This window comes from Melospiza melodia, unplaced genomic scaffold, assembly GCF_035770615.1.
Source record: "Melospiza melodia melodia isolate bMelMel2 unplaced genomic scaffold, bMelMel2.pri scaffold_51, whole genome shotgun sequence".
In the NCBI taxonomy this organism is placed as follows: Eukaryota; Metazoa; Chordata; class Aves; order Passeriformes; family Passerellidae; genus Melospiza; species Melospiza melodia.
The window spans coordinates 3,008,188-3,027,302 of record NW_026948797.1 but is presented as its reverse complement, the minus strand read 5'-3'; the positions used below and the strand labels follow the sequence as shown (position 1 = coordinate 3,027,302).

General features: G+C 53.4%; 3 protein-coding genes across 4 annotated transcripts; all 3 read left to right on the top strand.

Moving 5' to 3' along the window:
• The first annotated feature begins 817 nt into the window (after positions 1-817).
• Positions 818-10,144, top strand: CSRNP2 (cysteine and serine rich nuclear protein 2). Its single transcript, XM_063147814.1, has 4 exons — positions 818-1,747; positions 2,964-3,226; positions 6,225-6,521; positions 8,692-10,144. Exons 1-4 carry the CDS (start codon positions 1,372-1,374, stop codon positions 9,373-9,375), a joined length of 1,620 nt encoding a protein of 539 aa, XP_063003884.1. The 5' UTR covers positions 818-1,371; the 3' UTR covers positions 9,376-10,144.
• On the top strand, positions 9,718-12,077 carry LOC134413767 (uncharacterized). The gene is made up of 4 exons (XM_063147801.1): positions 9,718-9,723; positions 9,958-10,025; positions 10,141-10,856; positions 10,919-12,077. The coding sequence occupies exons 1-4, from the start codon at positions 9,718-9,720 to the stop codon at positions 11,146-11,148; spliced, it is 1,020 nt and encodes a 339-aa protein (XP_063003871.1). The 3' UTR covers positions 11,149-12,077.
• A 1,458-nt stretch (positions 12,078-13,535) lies between these two features.
• Positions 13,536-15,620, top strand: LOC134413800 (DNA-directed RNA polymerase II subunit RPB1-like). Of its 2 annotated transcripts, none has more exons than XM_063147849.1 (2): positions 13,536-14,016; positions 14,095-15,620. In XM_063147849.1, the coding sequence occupies exons 1-2, from the start codon at positions 13,574-13,576 to the stop codon at positions 15,059-15,061; spliced, it is 1,410 nt and encodes a 469-aa protein (XP_063003919.1). In that variant the 5' UTR covers positions 13,536-13,573; the 3' UTR covers positions 15,062-15,620. The 2 variants fall into 2 exon arrangements, with proteins under 2 accessions (XP_063003919.1, XP_063003918.1); XM_063147848.1 differs by having other exon boundaries at positions 13,537-13,834; positions 13,871-15,620.
• The last annotated feature ends 3,495 nt before the right edge of the window (positions 15,621-19,115 follow it).

The following is a 19,115-nucleotide window of genomic DNA, read 5'->3' as shown; positions in this document are numbered from 1 at the left end:
AACCCAACAAAAATTCGCTTTTCCTTTGGTTTTGAGTGAATTCTTTCTCAAATCAATCCTGGAATCCCTTTTTTTTTTTTTTTTTTGGGTGAAAACCAAAGCTTTTCCTTCGGCTTGGGATGAATTCCATCCCAAATCGATCCTGAATGGAGAAGCTGGGATGGAGGAAGCTGGGGTGAATGTTTGTGTGGAGATCTTTAGGGGATCTGGCAGTGCCTTTCCAAAAAACACCCCAACAAGAAACAGTTTTCCTTTGGTTTGAGGTGAATCCATCCCAAATCAATCCCAAATGGAAAAGCTGGGATAGGGGAACTTGGGTGGAATATTTGTGTGGAGATCTTTAGGGGATTTTAAGGGGTGATCAGGATGTTCCAGGGGTGAATCTGGCAGTGCCTCTTCAAAAAAAAAAAAAAAACCCAACCAAAAAATCACTTTTCCTTTGGTTTGGGGTGAATTCCATCCCAAATCGATCCTGAATGGAGAAGCTGGGATGGAGGAACCTGGGTGGAATATTTGTGTGGAGATCTTTAGCGGATTTTAGGGGGTGATCAGGATATTCCAGGGGTGAATCTGGCAGTGCCTCTTGAAAAAACCCAACAAAAATCAGTTTGTCTTTGGTTTGGGGTGAATTCCATCCCAAATCAATCCCGAGTGGAAAAGCTGGGGTGAGTGTTTGTGTAGAGATCCCGGGTGGAAAAGCTGGGATGGAGCAGGCTGGGCTGAATGTTTCTGTGGAGATCTTTAGGGGTTTTTAAGTGGTGATTGGGATGTTCTAGGGGTGAATCTGGCAGTGCCTTTCCAAAAAAAAAAAAAAAAAAAAACCAACAAAAATCAATTTTCCTTTAGTTTTGAGTGAATTCCATCCCAAATCAATCCCAAGTGGAAAAGCTGGGATGGATGAACCTGGGGTGAAATGTTTGTGTGGACATCCTGGGTGGAAAAGCTGGGATGGAGCAAACTGGGGTGAGTGTTTGTGTGGAGAAGCTGGGGTGAGTGTTTGTGTGGAGAAGCTGGGGTGAGTGTGTGGAGAAGCTGGGGTGAATGTTTGTGTGGAAAAGCTGGGGTGAATGTTTGTGTGGAAAAGCTGGGGTGAATATTTGTGTGGAGAAGCTGGGGTGAGTGTTTGTGTGGAGAAGCTGGGGTGAGTGTTTGTGTGGAAAAGCTGGCGTGAATGTTTGTGTGGAGAAGCTGGGGTGAATGTTTGTGTGGAAAAGCTGGGGTGAATGTTTGTGTGGAAAAGCTGGGGTGAATGTTTGTGTGGAAAAGCTGGGGTGAATATTTGTGTGGAGAAGCTGGGGTGAATGTGTGTGGACATCCCACTCATGGGCTGGCACGGGGAGGGAGCTCCCGTGGGCCCGGCGATTCTCCGGGATGGGCAGAGCAGAACCCTCGGAGAACCCCGAGCATCTCCTGCCCATCCCGAGCCAGAAGCACTCACGAAACACAAACACCAGGGCTGGCCCCGCAGCTCCGGCTGGGACCGGGGGATTTACCCGGGGATCAGCCCGGGCTCTGACCCACCGTGTCCCGCCGCTCTCCGCAGGCCGCTCCGGGCCCGTCCGCTCCCGCCGGGCTCTCCATGCGAGCCGAGCCCCGATGGCCGCGGTCCCGAGCGCCGCGATCAAGCGCAAACAGGAGGATGCGGGACCGGGATCAGGATCGGGATCGGTCGCCTCGGACGACGAGATCGCCACGAGCGACAGCGGCGACAGCTGCGACAGCGGCGGCAGCACCGGCAGCGCCGCCCGTGAGCCGGGGCCGGCTGTGGGCGGGGTTCCGGGAGAATTTTTCATTTATTTTTGGGAATTCTGTTTTTTTTTTTTTTTTTTTTTTTAATGGGTTTTGGGAATTTGGGTGGTGTGGGGGATTTTTTGGGGAGTGTTAGGGAATGGTGTGGAATGTATTGGAATTGTGGGGGAATCTCGTAGCAATTTTTGGGTGGAGAACTTTTGGGTTTTCAGTTTTACAAAATAGTAGTTTTGGCTTTGGGGATTTTGTAATTGGATTTGGGTATTTTTAATTTTGGGGAGTTTGGGGATTTTTAATTTCAGGGAATTTGGGGTTTTTATTTTTTTTTAATTTGGTGATTTTTTTTTTTTTTAATTTCTGATGAATCTTTAGAATTTGAGGGACAACCCTGAGATTTTTTTTTTTTATATTTCAGGGAAATTCAGAGGAATTTTTTTACTTTTTGGGGGCTTGGGGGAATTTCTTGGATTTTTTGAAAGTTTGGGGGATTGGGGCATTCATGGAGAATTATTTGGGTAGTTCATGGCACTTGAATTTCCTTTGAAAACTGGGAAACTTCGGAGAAGTTGAGAAAGGATTTTGGGGGAACCTGGAGGAGAATTCTGACCATTTGCAGGAGGGAATTACGGGATAATTTTAAATTACGGAGGGAAAATGGGTGAATTTTGTGTAATTTTGGGTGTGTTTTCATTGTGGCCCCTCTGTGCCCGCAGCCCCGTCCATCCTGCGGCACTTTACCCACCATGAATTTCCTTTGAATTTTGGGAAATTTCAGAGGTGCTGGGGAGGGATTTTGAGGGAGTTTTGATGGGGTGAGTTTGTAGGGAACCTGGAGGTGAATTTTGAGCATTTGCAGGGAGGAGTGAAGGAGAAACAAAGGGGACTTTTGAATTTTGGAGGCAAATAGAGGAAAAATGGGTGAATTTTGTGTAATTTTGGGGGTGGTTTTTTGCTGCCCCTCTCTGTGCCCACAGCCCTGTCCATCCTGCGGCACTTTGCCCAGCACGAATTTCCTTTGAATTTTGGGACATTTTAGAGGTGCTGGGGAGGGATTTTGAGGGAGTTTTGATAGGGTGAGTTTGTAGGGAACCTGGAGGCGAATTTCGAGCATTTGCATTGGGGTATTATGGGGTAATTTTAAATGTTGGAGGGGAAATGGGTGAATTTTGTGTAACTTTGGGTGTGTTTTCATTGTGGCCCCTCTGTGCCCGCAGCCCCGTCCATCCTGCGGCGCTCCCGGGCGCGCCGGGGCGGGAAGCGCGTGCGCTTTGCCCAGGTCACCGTTTATTACTTTGCCCGGCGCCAGGGCTTCACCTGCGTGCCCAGCGCCGGGGGCAGCTCCCTGGGCATGGCCCCGCGGCACCACCGTGCCCGCAGGTACAGCCTCAGCCAGTTCGCTCACCTGCGCCAGGTGAGCCACCGGCAGCACCTGCGGCAGCACCTGCGGCGGGAGAAACTGCGTGCCAGGAGGAGAGAGGTGAGAGGGACTGGGAGGGAAGGGGGGGATACCTGGGGAGGGAGGAAGGGGGATCCAGGTGGGAAATACTTGGGGAGAGAGTGGGATGCAGCTGGGGAATCCCTGGGGAGGGAGGGGGAATTCAGGTGGGGAACAGCTGGGAGAGAAGGGGAATCCGGGTGGGAAATACTTGGAGAAGGAGGGCAGAATCCAAGTGGGAAATACGTGGGGAGGGCGGGGGATCCAGGTGGGGAATACTTGGGGAGGGAAGGCAGAATCCAGGTGGGGGAATACCTGGAGATGGAGGGCAGCATCCAGGTTCGAAATAGCTGGAGGAGGAGGGCAGAATCCAGGTGGGGAATACCTGGGGAGGGAGGGCAGAATCCAGGTGGGGAATAGCTGGAAAGGGAGGGGGGAATCCAGGTGGGGAATACCTGGAGATGGAGGGCAGCATCCAGGTGGGAAATAGCTGGAAAGGGAGGGGGGAATCCAGGTGGGGAATACCTGGAGGGGGAAGGGGGGGATGGAATCCAGGTGGGGAATACTTGGAGAAGGAGGGTGGAATACAGGTGAGAAATAGCTGGAGAGGGAGGGAGGGGGGGGGGAATCCAGGTGAGAAATACCTATGGAGGGAGGGGGAATCCAGGTGGGGAATACATGGGGAGGGAGGGCAGAATGCAGGTGGGAAATAGCTGGAAAGGGAGGGGGGAATCCAGGTGGGGAATACCTGGAGGGGGAAGGGGGGGATGGAATCCAGGTGGGGAATACCTGGGGAGGGAAGGTGGAATACAGGTGAGAAATAGCTGGAGAGGGAGGGAGAAGGGAATCCAGGTGGGAAATACATGGGGAGGGAGGGCAGAATGCAGGTGGGAAATAGCTGGAAAGGGAGGGGGGAATCCAGGTGGGAAATACTTGGAGAAGGAGGGTGGAATACAGGTGAGAAATAGCTGGAGAGGGAGGGAGAGGGAATCTAGGTGGGAGATACCTGGAGAGGGAGGGGAATCCAGGTGGTGAATACCTGGAGATGGAGGGCAGAATCCAGGTGGGGAATAGATGGAAAGGGAGGGGGGAATCCAGGTGGGAGATACCTGGAGAGGGAGGGGGAAGCTAGGTGGGGAATACCTGGGGAGGGAGGGCAGAATGCAGGTGGGAAATAGCTGGGGAGGGAGGGGGAATCCAGGTGGGAAATAGCTGGAGAAGGAGGGCAGAATGCAGGTGGGAAATGGCTGGAGGGGCAGCAGTGGGGGACCCAGGTGGAGAACATCTGGAGGGGATTTGGGGTGACAGAGGGTGTCTGGGTGGAGAATACCTGGGGAGGGAGAGCAGAATCCAGGTGGGGAATAGCTGGATGGGTTTGGTGGTGGGCAGGTGGGAAAGCCCTTGGGGGAGGGAAGTGAAAAATGCCTGGGTGAGGTTGGAAGAGGGGCAAACTGGGGGGAGTCCAGGTGGGAAACACTTTGGGGGGATCTTAGGAGGTACAGGGGAAAATCAGTGTGGGAAACACCTGGGTGGCACCTGGGGGTGATCAGGGGTTCTGGGGTCAATCTGGCAGTGCCTTTCTGAAAAAAATCCAACAGAAAAAACACTTTTCCTTTGGGTTGGGGTGAATTCCATTCCGAATCAATCCCAAAATCCCGTTTTTGGGTGAAAACTAAAGCTTTTCCTTTGGTTTTGGGTGAATCTGGCAGTGCCTTTCTGAAAAACCCCAACAGAAAAATCACTTTTCCTTTGGGTGGGCAAGCCCTGGGAGGGACAAGGCTCAGTTTGGGTGGAGGGAAGGACACCTGGCCAGGTGACCCCTGTGGTCCCTCACCCCCACATGTGTCCCTCTGTCAGCGTCCAGGAACACAAAATTAGAGAATCATTATAGGTTGATTGATGATGATTAATTATGATTATGGATTATGATTATGCAGCACCTGCAGTACTTTTATTGAGGAGCTCTGGGTGTCAGGGGTACAGACCCAAATCTGACCCATCATGGTTTCAAGCTGAACATGTTTTATATTCTATAATGATATAATCTACATATTAATTATTAAACTTAGATTATTCTGTTGTATACATTGATTTCATCCAAGCATGGATTTCTTGTGATCCCCTCAAACCCCTGACATAGTTTCTCATGATTCTTCTTACAATTAAACAATAATTATACCTAATAATTATTTATAATACACTGATTACCCAGGTGCAGTTTCACCTGATCCAGCAAACACAAGGCCTAACATTTCCTAGGACCCACCTTAAACATTTCCCAGGGTTTACCAAGGTTTAATTCCTTTCTAACTCCCCAGATTTTCTATTTTGGGGAGTTTTGGTGGGGTGATTTTGTAGGGAACCTGGAGGGGAATTCTGAGCATTTGCAGGGACGAAAATTTAAAATTATGGGATGATTTTAAATTTTGTAGGGAAATAGAAGGAAAATGGGTGAATTTAATGTTGTTTTGGGGGTGATTTTCTGCTGACCTGTGCTGTGCCTGCAGCCCCATCCATCCCAGGTCCAGGTCACCCTCTATTACTTTGCCCAGCATGAATTTCCTTTGAATTCTGGGGAATTTTAGAGAAACTGGGGAGGGATTTTAGGAGAGTTTTGATGGGGTGAGTTTGGAGGGAACCTGGAGGGGAATTCTGAGTATTTGCAGGGGGGAATTACAGGGTAATTTTAAATTTTGGAGTAAAATAGAGGGGAAAATAGGTGAATTTAATGTAATTTTGAGGATGGTTTTGTGCTGACTCCCACTGTGCCCACAGCCCTGTCAATCCTGCAGTGCTTTGCCCAGCATGAATTTCCTTTGAATTTTAGGAAATTTTTTAGGAACTGGGGAGTGATTTTGTGGGAGTTTTGACAGGATGAGTTCAGAAGGAAATCCTGAGCATTTGCAGGGGAGAATCACAGGGTAATAACGGGGATTTTAGATTTTGGAGGAAAACAGAGGGGAAAATCGGTAAATCAATGTAATTTTGGGGGTGGTTTCGTGCTGACCCCGCTCAGATTTTCAACCCTTCTCCCTCCCAGCTGACCCAGAACGGGACGGTGCCGTCGGCCGAGGCCGCGGGGCTGACCCTGGCGGACGTGTCAGACGACGACCTGGACGTGGGGCAGGTGGAGGTGGGCGATTATTTCTACCTGCAGCCGCTGCCCACCAAGCGGCGCCGGGCGCTGCTGCGCGCCTCGGGCGTGCGCAGGATCGACGCCGAGGAGCGCCAGGAGCTGCGGGCGCTGCGCCTGTCCCGGGAGCAGTGCGGGTGCCACTGCCGCCTCACCTGCGAGCCGCGCACCTGTGCCTGCAGCCAGGCGGGCATCCAGTGCCAGGTGAGGCTGGGCAGGGGGCCAGGTGGGCATCCAGTGCCAGGTGAAACATGGGGGGGTCAGGCTGGTCATTGTGTGCCAGGGGAGGGCATCCAGTGCCAGGTGAGACATGGGAGGGGTCTGGGTGGTCATTGTGTGCCAGGGGAGGGCATCCAGTCCCAGGAGCAGTGCGGGTGCCACTGCCACCTCACCTGCGAGCCGCGCACCTGTGCCTGCAGCCAGGCGGGCATCCAGTGCCAGGTGAGGCTGGGCAGGGGGCCAGGTGGGCATCCAGTGCCAGGTGAGACACACAGAGGGGCCAGGCTGGTCATTGTGTGCCAGGTGATGGCATCCAGTGCCAGGTGAGACATGGGAGGGGTCTGGGGTGGTCATTGTGTGCCAGGTGATGGCATCCAGTGCCAGGGGAGGGCATCCAGTCCCGGGAGCAGTGTGGGTGCCACTGCTGCCTCACCTGTGAGCCGCGCACCTGTGCCTGCAGCCAGGCGGGCATCCAGTGCCAGGTGAGGCTGGGCAGGGGGCCAGGTGGGTATCCAGTGCCAGGTGAGGCTGGGGAGGGGTCTGGGGTGGTCATTGTGTGCCAGGTGAGGGCATCCAGTGCCAGGTGAGACATGGGGGGGTCAGGCTGGTCATTGTGTGCCAGGTGATGGCATCCAGTGCCAGGTTAGACCTGGGAGGGGGTTGGGGTGGTCCTTGTGTGCCTCCTGAGGAGTGGGGAGAGCCAGGTGAGGGCACCCAGTGCCAGGTGAGCTGGGGCACCATGGGTCCAACAGGTGCTGGAGAGCTCTGGTTCCTCCAGGAGCAGCTCCAGGTGTGTTTGGGCCGTACCTGGAATGCATCAACTCCTCCCCACCCCAAATTCCTGCTGTCCAGGTGGGATTCAGGCTCTGGGGGAATGCAGGGTGGAATCCAGATGGGATCCTGTGGGATCCTGCACCTGTTCACATCCTCCCAATGGAGACACCTGGCTGGGATAAAACCCCACCATGATGTTTGGGGTGGGATTTGGACCCTGGAGGGCTCCTGCAGGGTCTCACCCATCATTGGGGTGGGATTTGGACGCTGCAGGGTCTCACCTGTCCCTGTCCCCAGGTGGATCGTACATTGTTCCTATGTGGCTGCTCCCAAGACAAAGCTCCACCAGGATGTTTGGGGTGGGATTTGGACCCCAGAGGGCCCCTGCAGGGTCTCACCTGTCCCCGTCCCCAGGTGGATCACACCTTGTTCCCCTGTGGCTGCTCCTGGGATGTTTGGGGTGGGATTTGGACCCTGCAGGCTCTCACCTCTCCCTGTCCCCAGGTGGATCACACCTTGTTCCCCTGCGGCTGCTCTAGGGATGTTTGGGGTGGGATTTAGGGTGGAAGGGCTCCTGCAGGGTCTCACCCATCATTGGGGTGGGATTAGGACCCTGCAGGGTCTCACCTCTCCCTGTCCCCAGATGGATTGCACGTCATTCCTGTGCTCCTCCCATGCTCCTGGGATGTTTGGGGTGGGGTCAGGCTGGCAGGGTCCCTGCAGGCTCTCACCCGTCATTGGGGTGGGATTTGGACCCTGCAGGCTCTCACCTGTCCCTGTCCCCAGGTGGATCACACCTCGTTCCCATGCAGCCCCACCAGGATGTTTGGGGTGGGGTCAGGCTGGCAGGGTCCCTGCAGGGTCTCATCCGTCGCTGGGGTGGGATTTGGACCATGCAGGCTCTCACCTGTTGCTGTCCCTGTCCCCAGGTGGATCGCACCTCGTTCCTGTGCTCCTCCCATGCTCCTGGGATGTTTGGGGTGGGATTCAGGCCGGCAGGTCCCTGCAGGCTCTCACCTGTCCCTGTCCTGTCCCCAGGTGGATCGCACCTCGTTCCCGTGCGGCCCCACCACAATGTTTGGGGTGGCTTCAGGCTGGCAGGGTCCCTGCAGGGTCTCACCTGTCCCTGTCCCCAGGTGGATCGCACCTCGTTCCCCTACGGCTGCTCCTGGGATGTTTGGGGTGGGGTCAGTCTGGGACAGGCTCTCACCTGTCCCCGTCCCTGTCCCCAGGTGGATCGCACGTCATTCCCATGCAGCCCCACCAGGATGTTTGGGGTGGGGTCAGGCTGGCAGGGTCCCTGCAGGCTCTCACCCGTCACTGGGGTGGGATTTGGACCCTGCAGGCTCTCACCTGTCCCTGTCATTGTCCCCGTCCCCAGGTGGATCGCACCTCGTTCCCCTGCGGCTGCTCGCGGGACGGCTGTGGGAACGTGGCCGGGCGCATCGAGTTCAACCCGCTGCGGGTGCGCACGCACTTCCTGCACACGCTGATGAAGCTGGAGCTGGAGAGCCGGCGCCAGGGCGAGGAGGAGGAGGAGGAAGGAGCTGCGGGCCCCAGCTGGCCGCCCCCCCAGCCCCCCGAGACTCAGGACTTCCAGGAGTACCTGGCCGAGAACGAGCGGGCGGTGCTGCACCTGCAGACGGCCGAGGAGCTGGAGAGGCTGAAGGCTGAGGAAGACTCCGGAAGCGGCTCTGGGGCAGAGGGGGGCGGGCTCTGCGTGCTGGGGGAGCCCCTGGATGACGCCTGGCAGGTGAAGGCTGCCCCGTGCCCCGGGCTCGGCTCCGCCCTCCTCATCCCCGCGCAGTTCCCGCTGGAGCCCCCTGTGCTGTGCTACCCCCAGGGCCAGGTGGGCTCCCAGCCCTACCTGCCCGATGCCCCTGGGCTCTTGTGCCAGCTGGAGCCACGGGCACCTGCCAAGGGGGGCAGTGGGCACGTGGAGCATCCGGCTCCGGCCTCCAGCCCCCCCGGGAAGGAGCTGGGGGTCCCACCTGTCCCTGCGAGCAAGGAAGGAGCGCCCCAAAACCTCCCAGAGCACCTGGAGCAGCCCCACCTGCCCATATGAGTGGCCTCAGGCCTTGTGGCTCCATTATTTATTCCATGGATTGATTATTTAATTGGTGGGGGCTGCTCTGGACAGAGGATTCACCTGGCCCAGGGCCAGGAGTCCTTCTCTCACCTGGTTGGGGTCTCCAGGACTCACCTGAGCTGCAGCCTCTGGGATCCTTCCTGTTGTCCATCCCACCTGGCAGAGCTCACCTGTGCCAGGACTCACCTGAGCTGGAGCCTCCTGGATCCCACAGCAGCTCTGTCCCCCCTGGCTGCCTCCACCTTCCGTGTTTTTAAGGGAAAATCCATTTTTCCCTAATTGCTGTTTGTTTAATGAATGTCTCACCTGGGCCACCTCATGCAGGTGATGCTCCCACTCACCTGCAGCTGGGAAACACCTGGAACTGGCACAAGAGACCCAATGCTGAGTCCCCAAACCCACCTGGAAATTCTGGGGGGTTGAACCAACTTCACCTCCTCGTTGGCTCCTCCATCACCTGGAACTGCTCATCTGTACCTGTGGGAACCTTCTGGAACGTTCATTCCCTGCGGGGAGGTGCCTCCAGCAGCTGCTGAGGGGTTGGAGCTGCCCCTGCAGGGACCAGATTTGGGATGTGAGGGTGCAGGAGTGTCCCTGTCCCTACCTGTGATCCTGGCCCGCTGCAGGTGGGCTCTGGGTGTCCAGGTGCTCCTGGAGCAGTTCCAGCAGGACCAGAGCCCTGCAGGTGTGCCCAGGTGTGCCATGGATGCAGTGGCACCTGCCTGACCCCTGAGCTCTCAGCTGGCTCCTGCCCATCCCAGGTGAGCTCCAGCCATCCATCCATGCAGGTGACCTCACCTGGCTGTGTTTCCCAAAGAACTGTTCCTGCCCTCAGGATCCATCCCATGGTGCCAGCAGAGCCCTGCAGGTGTGCCCAGGTGTGCAGCTCCTGCAGGTGTGCCCAGGTGTGCAGCTCCTGCAGGTGTGCCCAGGTGTGCAGCTCCTGCTGTTCCTGAATTCCCAGAGCACCTGCAACTCCCTCCTCAGGTGCTCCTGCTCACCTGTGCTCCCTCTGGCTCCAGGCATCTCCCCTGGCATCAAACTGGTCAGACTGGGATGGATTCAGGTTCTCCAGGTGTGGATTCCCCTGACTCACCTGGGCCTTCCAGCCCTTCCTTGGGCTGGGATTCATGGGACACCCTCCAGACCGTCCTGGGATCTGTCTTGGGGTGAAACTTCCCATTTCTGGGGCTTTTCCCTCTTTCATGGCTTCAGCCAGGTGAGATCAACCTGGGGAGGGGCAGGAGAGGGAAATTGGGACGTGGGGTGGGGCTGCCTGCTCTGCTGGCTCTGCCCTGGGGATTGGCTCACCTGGACGCTCCTGGATTCTGGGATCTGCTCACCTGCTTGGGACTGTGCCCCAAAACTGCATTCTGCTCACCTGGACCCTGCAGACTGCGGGATCTGCTCACCTGGACCCTGCAGACTGTGGGATCTGCTCACCTGGATCTGCTCACCTGGACCCTGCAGACTGTGGGGTCTGCTCACCTGGACCCTGCAGACTGCGGGATCTGCTCACCTGGATCTGCTCACCTGGACCCTGCAGACTGTGGGATCTGCTCACCTGGATCTGCTCACCTGGATCTGCTCACCTGGACCCTGCAGACTGTGGGGTCTGCTCACCTGGACCCTGCAGACTGCGGGATCTGCTCACCTGGATCTGCTCACCTGGACCCTGCAGACTGTGGGATCTGCTCACCTGGACCTGCTCATGTTGTGGGATCTGCTCACCTGGATTTACTCACTTGAGCACTCCCTGGACCTGCTCACCTGGATCTGTGTCCCTGGATCTGCTCACCTTATGGGACCTGCTCACCTGAACCTGCTCATGTTATGGGACCTCCTCACCTGGATCTGCTCACCTGAGCACTCCCAGGACCCGCTCACCTTTTGGGACATGTGCCCCTGGATCTGCTCACCTGGACCTCCTCACCTTGTGGGACCTGCTCACCTGGACCCTACAGACTGTGGGACCTGCTCACCTGGACCTGCTCACCTGGACCTGCTCACCTGGACCCTACAGACAGTGGGACGTCCTCACCTGGACCTGCTCACACCTTGTGGGACCTGCTCACCTGGACCCTACAGACTGTGGGACCTCCTCATCTGGATCTGCTCACCTGAGGACCTGCTCATCTTGTGGGACCTGCTCACCGTGTGGGACCTGCTCACCTGGACCTGCTCACACCTTGTGGGATCTGTGCCTCTGGACCTGCTCACCTGGATCTGCTCACCTTGTGGGACCTGCTAACCTGAGCACTCCCAGGACCTTCTCACCTTGTGGGACCTGTGTGCCTGGACCTGCTCACCTTGTAGGACCTGTTCACCAGGACCTGCTCACTTTGTGGGACTTGTGGCCCTGGACCTGCTCACCAGGACCTGCTCACCTGTACCTGCTCACCTTGTGGGCCCTGTGCCCCCAGGCCGTGCCCACCTGGACTCTCCAGACCCCCAAACCCCCAACCCAGCTGCTGCCCCCCCCCCAATTCTTCTCCTGAATTTTTGGTTTCCCCATCGGCTTCTCCAGCAGATTTCCCACTCTGGGCTCTGCCCCTCACCAGCTTTGGGGGTCCCCTGGTGCTCCTGGGGGTCACCTGTGCCCCGTGGGGGGGTTTTAGGGGGCTCAGAGTGGGGTTTCAGGGGTTGTGAGGGCATTGAGGGGGATTTTTTGGGCTTGAAAGAGGTTCAGAGGGGTTTTTATGGGATTTAGGGGTTCAGGAGCGTTTAAAAAGGGGTTTAAGGGGGCTCAGAGTGGGGTTTTGGGGGTGTACAGGGGGTTCAGGGAGGTTCAAATGGGGTTTTTAGGGGTTATGGGGCCATTGAGGCGATTTTTGGGGTTGAAAGGGGTTTTCATGGGTTTTAGGGGTTCAGAGGGGTTTTTATGGTTTTTAGGGGTTCAGAGGGGTTTAAGGAGCTTTAAAGGGAGTTTGAGGGGGTTTAAGGGGGCTCAGAGTGGGGTTTTAGGGCTCTACAGGGGGTTCAGGGAGGTTCAAAATGGGGTTTTAGGGGTTTTGAGCTAATTTAGGGTTTTTTTGGGGGGCTTGAAAGGGGTTCAGAGGGGTTTTTATGGGATTTAGGGGTTCAGGAGCATTTAAAAAGGGGTTTAAGGGGGCTCAGAGGGGTTTTTAGGGGTGTACAGGGAGGTTTAAATTGGGGTTTTTAGGGGTTATGGGGGCATTGAGGAGGTTTTTATGGGCTTGAAAGGGGTTCAGAGGGGTTTTTATGGGATTTAGGGGTTCAGGAGCATTTAAAAAGGGGTTTAAGGGGGCTCAGAGGGGTTTTAGGGGTGTACAGGGAGGTTTAAATTGGGGTTTTTAGGGGTTATGGGGGCATTGAGGAGGTTTTTATGGGCTTGAAAGGGGTTCAGAGGGGTTTTTATGGGATTTAGGGGTTCAGGAGCCTTTAAAAAGGGATTTAAGGGGGCTCAGAGGGGTTTTTAGGGGTGTACAGGGAGGTTTAAAGTGGGGTTATGGGGGCGTTGGGGTTTTTTGGGGGTTGAAAGGGGTTTAGAGGGGTTTTTATGGGATTTAGGGGTTCAGAGAGGTTTAAGGGGGGCTAAAGGGGGTTCAGTTGGATCCAAAGGGGTTTATAAAGAGAGTTAAAGGGGTTTTTAGCAGATCAAGGGGGTTCAGAGGGGTTTAAGGAGCTTTAAAAGGAATTTGGGGGAGATTCAGGGGAGTTCAGTGGGGTTTGAGGGCGTCAAGGGGATTTTTTAGGCTTTTGAAGGGAGGTTTAAGATGGGGGTTAAGAAGGGTTTTAGGGGGTTCAGAGGAGTCTAAAAGGGCTCAGATGGGGTTTGAGTTGGTTTATTTAGGGGCTCAAAGGGGATTTAAGGGGGTTTAAAAGGAAATTCAGGGGCCTTGAATGGGTTCAGAGGGGTTGAGGTTGTTGAGGGGGGTTCACAGGAGGGTCTGTAAGGGGTTAAAAAGGGGGTTCAGAGGGGGGTTCAGGCAGGGGGTTTCATGGTGTGGAGAGGCTTTTTAGGGTTTCAGAGGAGATTTCAGGGCTTTGGCAGAGCCAGAGGGGTTTAAGGGGTCCCAGGGGTTCTTTCGGGGGGCTCAGAGGGGGTTCAGAACATCTCAAGGGCACTTAGGGGGCATTGAGGGGTTCAGGGGGGTTCCAAAGGGTTTGGGGGAGCCCAGAGGGGCTGCAGGGGGGTCAGAGGGGGTTTGGGATGGGGAGAGGCCTCAGTGACCCCCAAATTCCCCCGGGAGCCCAAATGGAGGTGCCCAAATCCCACAGGAACGGCCCCAAATCCCCTGAGAGGGGCAGGGGACCCCAAACCCTGCCCTGGACCTCCCGAGCTGGGGCTCCCCAAACCATGGAAATCCCACATTTATCCCATTGCACCCCAAACCCCCCAGAATTCCCACGTTTATCCCATTGCACCCCAAACTCCCCAGAATTCCCACATTTATCCCATTGCACCCCAAACCTCAGAATTCCAGATTTATCCCATTGCACCCCAAACCTCAGAATTCCCAGATTTATCCCAAACCACACCAGAATTTCTGGATTTATCCCATTGCACCCCAAACCTCCCAGAATTCCCACATTTATCCCATTGCACCCCAAACCACACCAGAATTCCCACATTTATCCCATTGCACCCCAAACCTCCCAGAATTCCCACATTTATCCCATTGCACCCCAAACCACACCAGAATTCCAGATTTATCCCATTGCACCCCAAACCTCCCAGAATTCCCACATTTATCCCATTGCACCCCAAACCTCAGAATTCCTAGATTTATCCCAAACCACACCAGAATTTCTGGATTTATCCCAATTCAACCCAAACCATGGAATCCTGGATTTATCCTATTGCACCCCAGAATTCCCAGATTTATCCCATTGCACCCCAAACCCCTCAGAATTCCTGGATTTATCCCATTGCACCCCAAACCCCCCAGAATTCCCAGATTTCACCCCAGAATTCCCAGATTTCACCCCAGAATCCCCAGAATTCCCAGATTTCACCCCAGAATCCCCAGATTTATTCAGTTTCACCCCAGAATTCCCAGATTTCTCCCATTGCACCCCAGAATTCTCAGATTTCACTCCAGAATTCCCAGATTTCTCCCATTTCACCCCAGAATCCCCAGATTTCCCCCATTTCACCCCAGAATTCCCAGATTTCACTCCAGAATTCCTGGATTTCTCCCATTTCACCCTAGTATTCCCAGATTTCACCACAGAATTCCCAGATTTCACCCCAGAATTTCCAGATTTCACTCCAGAATTCCCAGATTTATCCAGTTTCACCCCAGAATCCCCAGATTTCTCCCATTGCACCCCAGAATTCCCAGATTTCACTCCAGAATTCCCAGATTTCCCCCATTTCACTCCAGAATTCCCAGATTTCACTCCAGAATTTCCAGATTTCTCCCATTTCACCCCAGAATTCCCAGATTTCACCCCAGAATTCCCGGATTTCACTCCAGAATTCCCGGATTTCTCCCATTTCACCCCAGAATCCCCAGATTTATCCAGTTTCACCCCAGAATCCCCAGGTTTCACCCCAGAATTCCCAGATTTCTCCCATTTCACCCCAGAATTCCCAGATTTCTCCCATTTCACCCCAGAATTTCCACATTTCCCCCATTTTCCCAAACCCCTGGGCTCAGGGGGGGTTTTCCCCTTTTCCCCTGGTTGGATTTGATCCAGTCTGGCTTCCATGGATCTGCCCCTGCTGGTGCTACTGCCCCCCAAAACCCCTGGGGACCCCCCAAACCTCCCCCCAGGGTGCCCAAAGCAGCTTCAGAACTTTTCATCTCATTTTGATCTCTTTCTTTATTTTTTATTCCCCCTTTTTCTACTTCTTTTTTTTACTCCTTTAATTTTTAATTCTGTTTTCCTTCCCTTTTAAATTTTAATTTTTTTAAAATTTTGTTTTTATTTCCTTTCTTTGTTTTTATTACCTTTTTATTTCTGTATTAAATTTTTACTTGCACTTCTTTCTTTTTTTAATTCAATTTATTTCCTTTTTGATTTCCCTTTTAACTTGCTTTATTTTTTTTCCTTTCCTTTCTTCTATTCCATTTTAATTTCATTTTTTTGGTTTTTTAATTTCCATTTTAACTCCACATTTAATGCCACCAAGTGAATCCAAAGCTTCTCCCCACTATTATTCATTTTTTCCTGCTTTTCTGCAGTTTCCCGGGACGATGCTGTATTTAAAGAGAATATTTAAGTGGAAAAATAAAAAGTGGTTAAACTTGGCTTGGAGTTGTGGCTTAAACAGGGGAAAATTAATAAAATTTGGGTTAAAACCACTGAAAACTGGGCTAAAGAGAACAAAAATTGGGTTAAATAATGAAATTTGGGTTAAATGCTCTGGGATTTGGGTGAGGTTCACTGAGTTTGGGTTAAATTTACAGAATTTGGGTAAAATCCCAACCTTGCCCTTGGGTTCCTTCAGACCCTGGGATTGGACTCGGTCCTGAAGGGTTTGGGGTCACCTGGGAGCCCTGGACCAGGCTGGGCCCCATCCCATCGTTCCCATCATTCCCATTGTTCCCATCATCCCATTATCCCATCCCATCGTTCCCATCATCCCATTATCCCATCCCATGGGCCCCATCCCATTGTTCCCATCATTCCCATCGTTCCCATCATCCCATTATCCCATCATCCCATTATCCCATCCCATCGTTCCCATCATTCCCATTGTTCCCATCATCCCATTATCCCATTATCCCATCCCATTGTTCCCATCGTTCCCATCATCCCATCATTCCCAAACCCTTATCCCATTATCCCATCCCATTATCCCATCCCATCGTTCCCATCATCCCATCGTCCCATCCCATCATCCCATCATTTCCATCCCACCCCATCCCATTATCCCAACCCATCGTTCCCATCATTCCCATCGTTCCCATCATCCCATTATCCCATCCCATGGGTCCCATCCCATCATCCCATCCCATTATCCCATCCCATCGTTCCCATCATCCCATCATTCCCATCCCCTTATCCCATTATCCCATCCCATTATCCCATCCCATCGTTCCCATCATCCCATCATTCCCATCGTTCCCATCATCCCCTTATCCCATCCCCTGGGCCCCATCCCATCGTTCCCATCATCCCATCATTCCCAAACCCTTATCCCATTATCCCATCCCATCGTTCCCATCATTCCCATCGTTCCCATCATCCCATTATCCCATCCCTGTTGCCTTCTAGATCAAGGCAGGCGACCTGGTTCTGAGGTACAGCTCGACAGCCCTCTCTCCAGGGCCGTTCGGGCCAATTGACATACGCAGACACCAATGTGGTGGACGGTCAAATGGCGTTTATTATTTCTTCTCATGGAGTCTTATAGTCTTAGGGGTCTCTACGTCAAAAGGGGTTTGTCTTCCTTACCTATGGTTAGTAGGGAAGGGAAAAGTACTGGGTAAGGAGTAAAGAGTTGCTGACTTTACAGTTAGTGGGGCAGCACTCCTATTGTTAGTGGGGCCACGTTCCTATTGTTAGTTTCTTATCTATGAGTAACTGAGGGTATTATCTACGGGAAACAGAGGGTCCTGGCTTTCCGTGACATCGCGACAATCTTCCGCAGCGCATCTTCCCTAGCTACCGCAACAGGGCTTCCTGGTTTAAAAAATCCTAGCCCTAGGCCTAAGCCTAGCACTTACCCTAGGAAGATAAATCAGCCTGGTGTTAGGCTTCTTCCCAAGGAAAAAGCCGTGAAAGCAGCCATGTTGTGGCACTTTTGTACTCACTTTTGGATGCCTTACACAGCTCCAGTGTGCCTGGAGGTCTGGGCTTCCTGATTTTAAAAATCCTAGCCCTAGGCTGAACCCCAACCCTAAGACGAGAAAGGCAAATCAGCCAGGAATTAGGGATGTTCCCAAGGAAAAAGCTGTGGAGGCAGGCATGTTGTGGTACTTTTGCGCTCTTCTTGGGTAGTCCTTCGCAGCTGCTGTGTTCTTGGAACTCAGAGCTTTCTGGATAAAATACCCTAACCCTAGGCGTAACTCTAACCCTAACCCTAGGAAGAAAATCAGCCTATGGTTCGGGATGGTCTCATGAGAATAGCAGCAGAGGCAGCCAAGTTGTGTCACTTTTGCACTCCCCTTGGGATGCCTTGAACAGCTGCAGTGTGCCTGGAGCACAGGGCTTCCTGGTTTTCAAAGTCCTAAGCCTAAGCCTAAGAGTAACCCTAGGAAGGTAAATCAGCCGGGTATTAGGGTTCTTCCTAAGGAAAAAACCGTGAAAGCAGCCATGTTGTGGCACTTCTGCGCTCCCTTTGGGATGCCTTTGGCAGCTGCAGTAAGCCTGGAACTCAGGGCTTCCTGGTTCAAAACATCCTAGCCCTAGGCTGAACCCTAACCCTAACCCGAGGCAGATAAATCAGCCTAGGTATAGGGATGGTGCCAAGGAAAAAGCTGTGAAAGCTGCCATGTTGTTGCACTTTTGTACTCCCCTTGGGATGCCTTTCGCAGCTGCCGTGTGCCTGGAGCTCAGAGCTTGCTGGTTGAAAAAGCTCTACACCTAGGCGTAACCCTAACCCTAACCCTAAGACTGGTCATTTAAATCAGCCTGGGTTTAGGAATTATCCCAAGGAAAAAGCTGTGGAGACAGCCATGTTGTGGCACTTTTGCGCTCCCCTTGGGATGCCTTTCACAGCTGCAGTGTGCTTGGAGCACAGGGCTTCCTGGTTTAAAAAATCCTAGCCCTAGGCCTAAGCCTAGCACTTACCGTTGGAAGGTAAATCAGCCTGGTGTTATGCTTCTTCCCAAGGAAAAAGCCATGAAAGCAGCCATGTTGTGACACTTTTGTACTCACTTTTGGATGCATTTCACAGCTCCAGTGTGCCTGGAGGTCTGGGCTTCCTGATTTTAAAAATCCTAGCCCTAGGCTGAACCCCAACCCTAAGACGAGAAAGGCAAATCAGCCAGGAGTTAGGGATGTTCCCAAGGAAAAAGCTGTGGAGGCAGGCATGTTGTGGTACTTTTGCGCTCTTCTTGGGTAGTCCTTCGCAGCTGCTGTATTCTTGGAACTCAGGGCTTTCTGGATAAAAAAACCCTAACCCTAGGCGTAACTCTAACCCTAACCCTAGGAAGGAAAATCAGCCTATGGTTCGGGATGGTCTCATGGAAATAGCAGCAGAGGCAGCCAAGTTGTGTCACTTTTGCACTCCCCTTGGGATGCCTTGAACAGCTGCAGTGTGCCTGGAGCACAGGGCTTCCTGGTTTTCAAAGTCCTAAGCCGAAGCCTAACAGTAACCCTAGGAAGGTAAATCAGCCAGGTATTAGGGTTCTTCCTAAGGAAAAACCGTGAAAGCAGCCATGTTGTGGCACTTCTGCGCTCCCTTTGGGATGCCTTTGGCAGCTGCAGTAAGCCTGGAACTCAGGGCTTCCTGGTTCAAAACATCCTAGCCCTAGGCTGAACCCTAACCCTAACCCGAGGCAGATAAATCAGCCTAGGTATAGGGATGGTGCCAAGGAAAAAGCTGTGAAAGCTGCCATGTTGTTGCACTTTTGTACTCCCCTTGGGATGCCTTTCGCAGCTGCCGTGTGCCTGGAGCTCAGAGCTTGCTGGTTGAAAAAGCTCTACACCTAGGCGTAACCCTAACCCTAACCCTAAGACTGGTCATTTAAATCAGCCTGGGTTTAGGAATTATCCCAAGGAAAAAGCTGTGGAGACAGCCATGTTGTGGCACTTTTGCGCTCCCCTTGGGATGCCTTTCACAGCTGCAGTGTGCT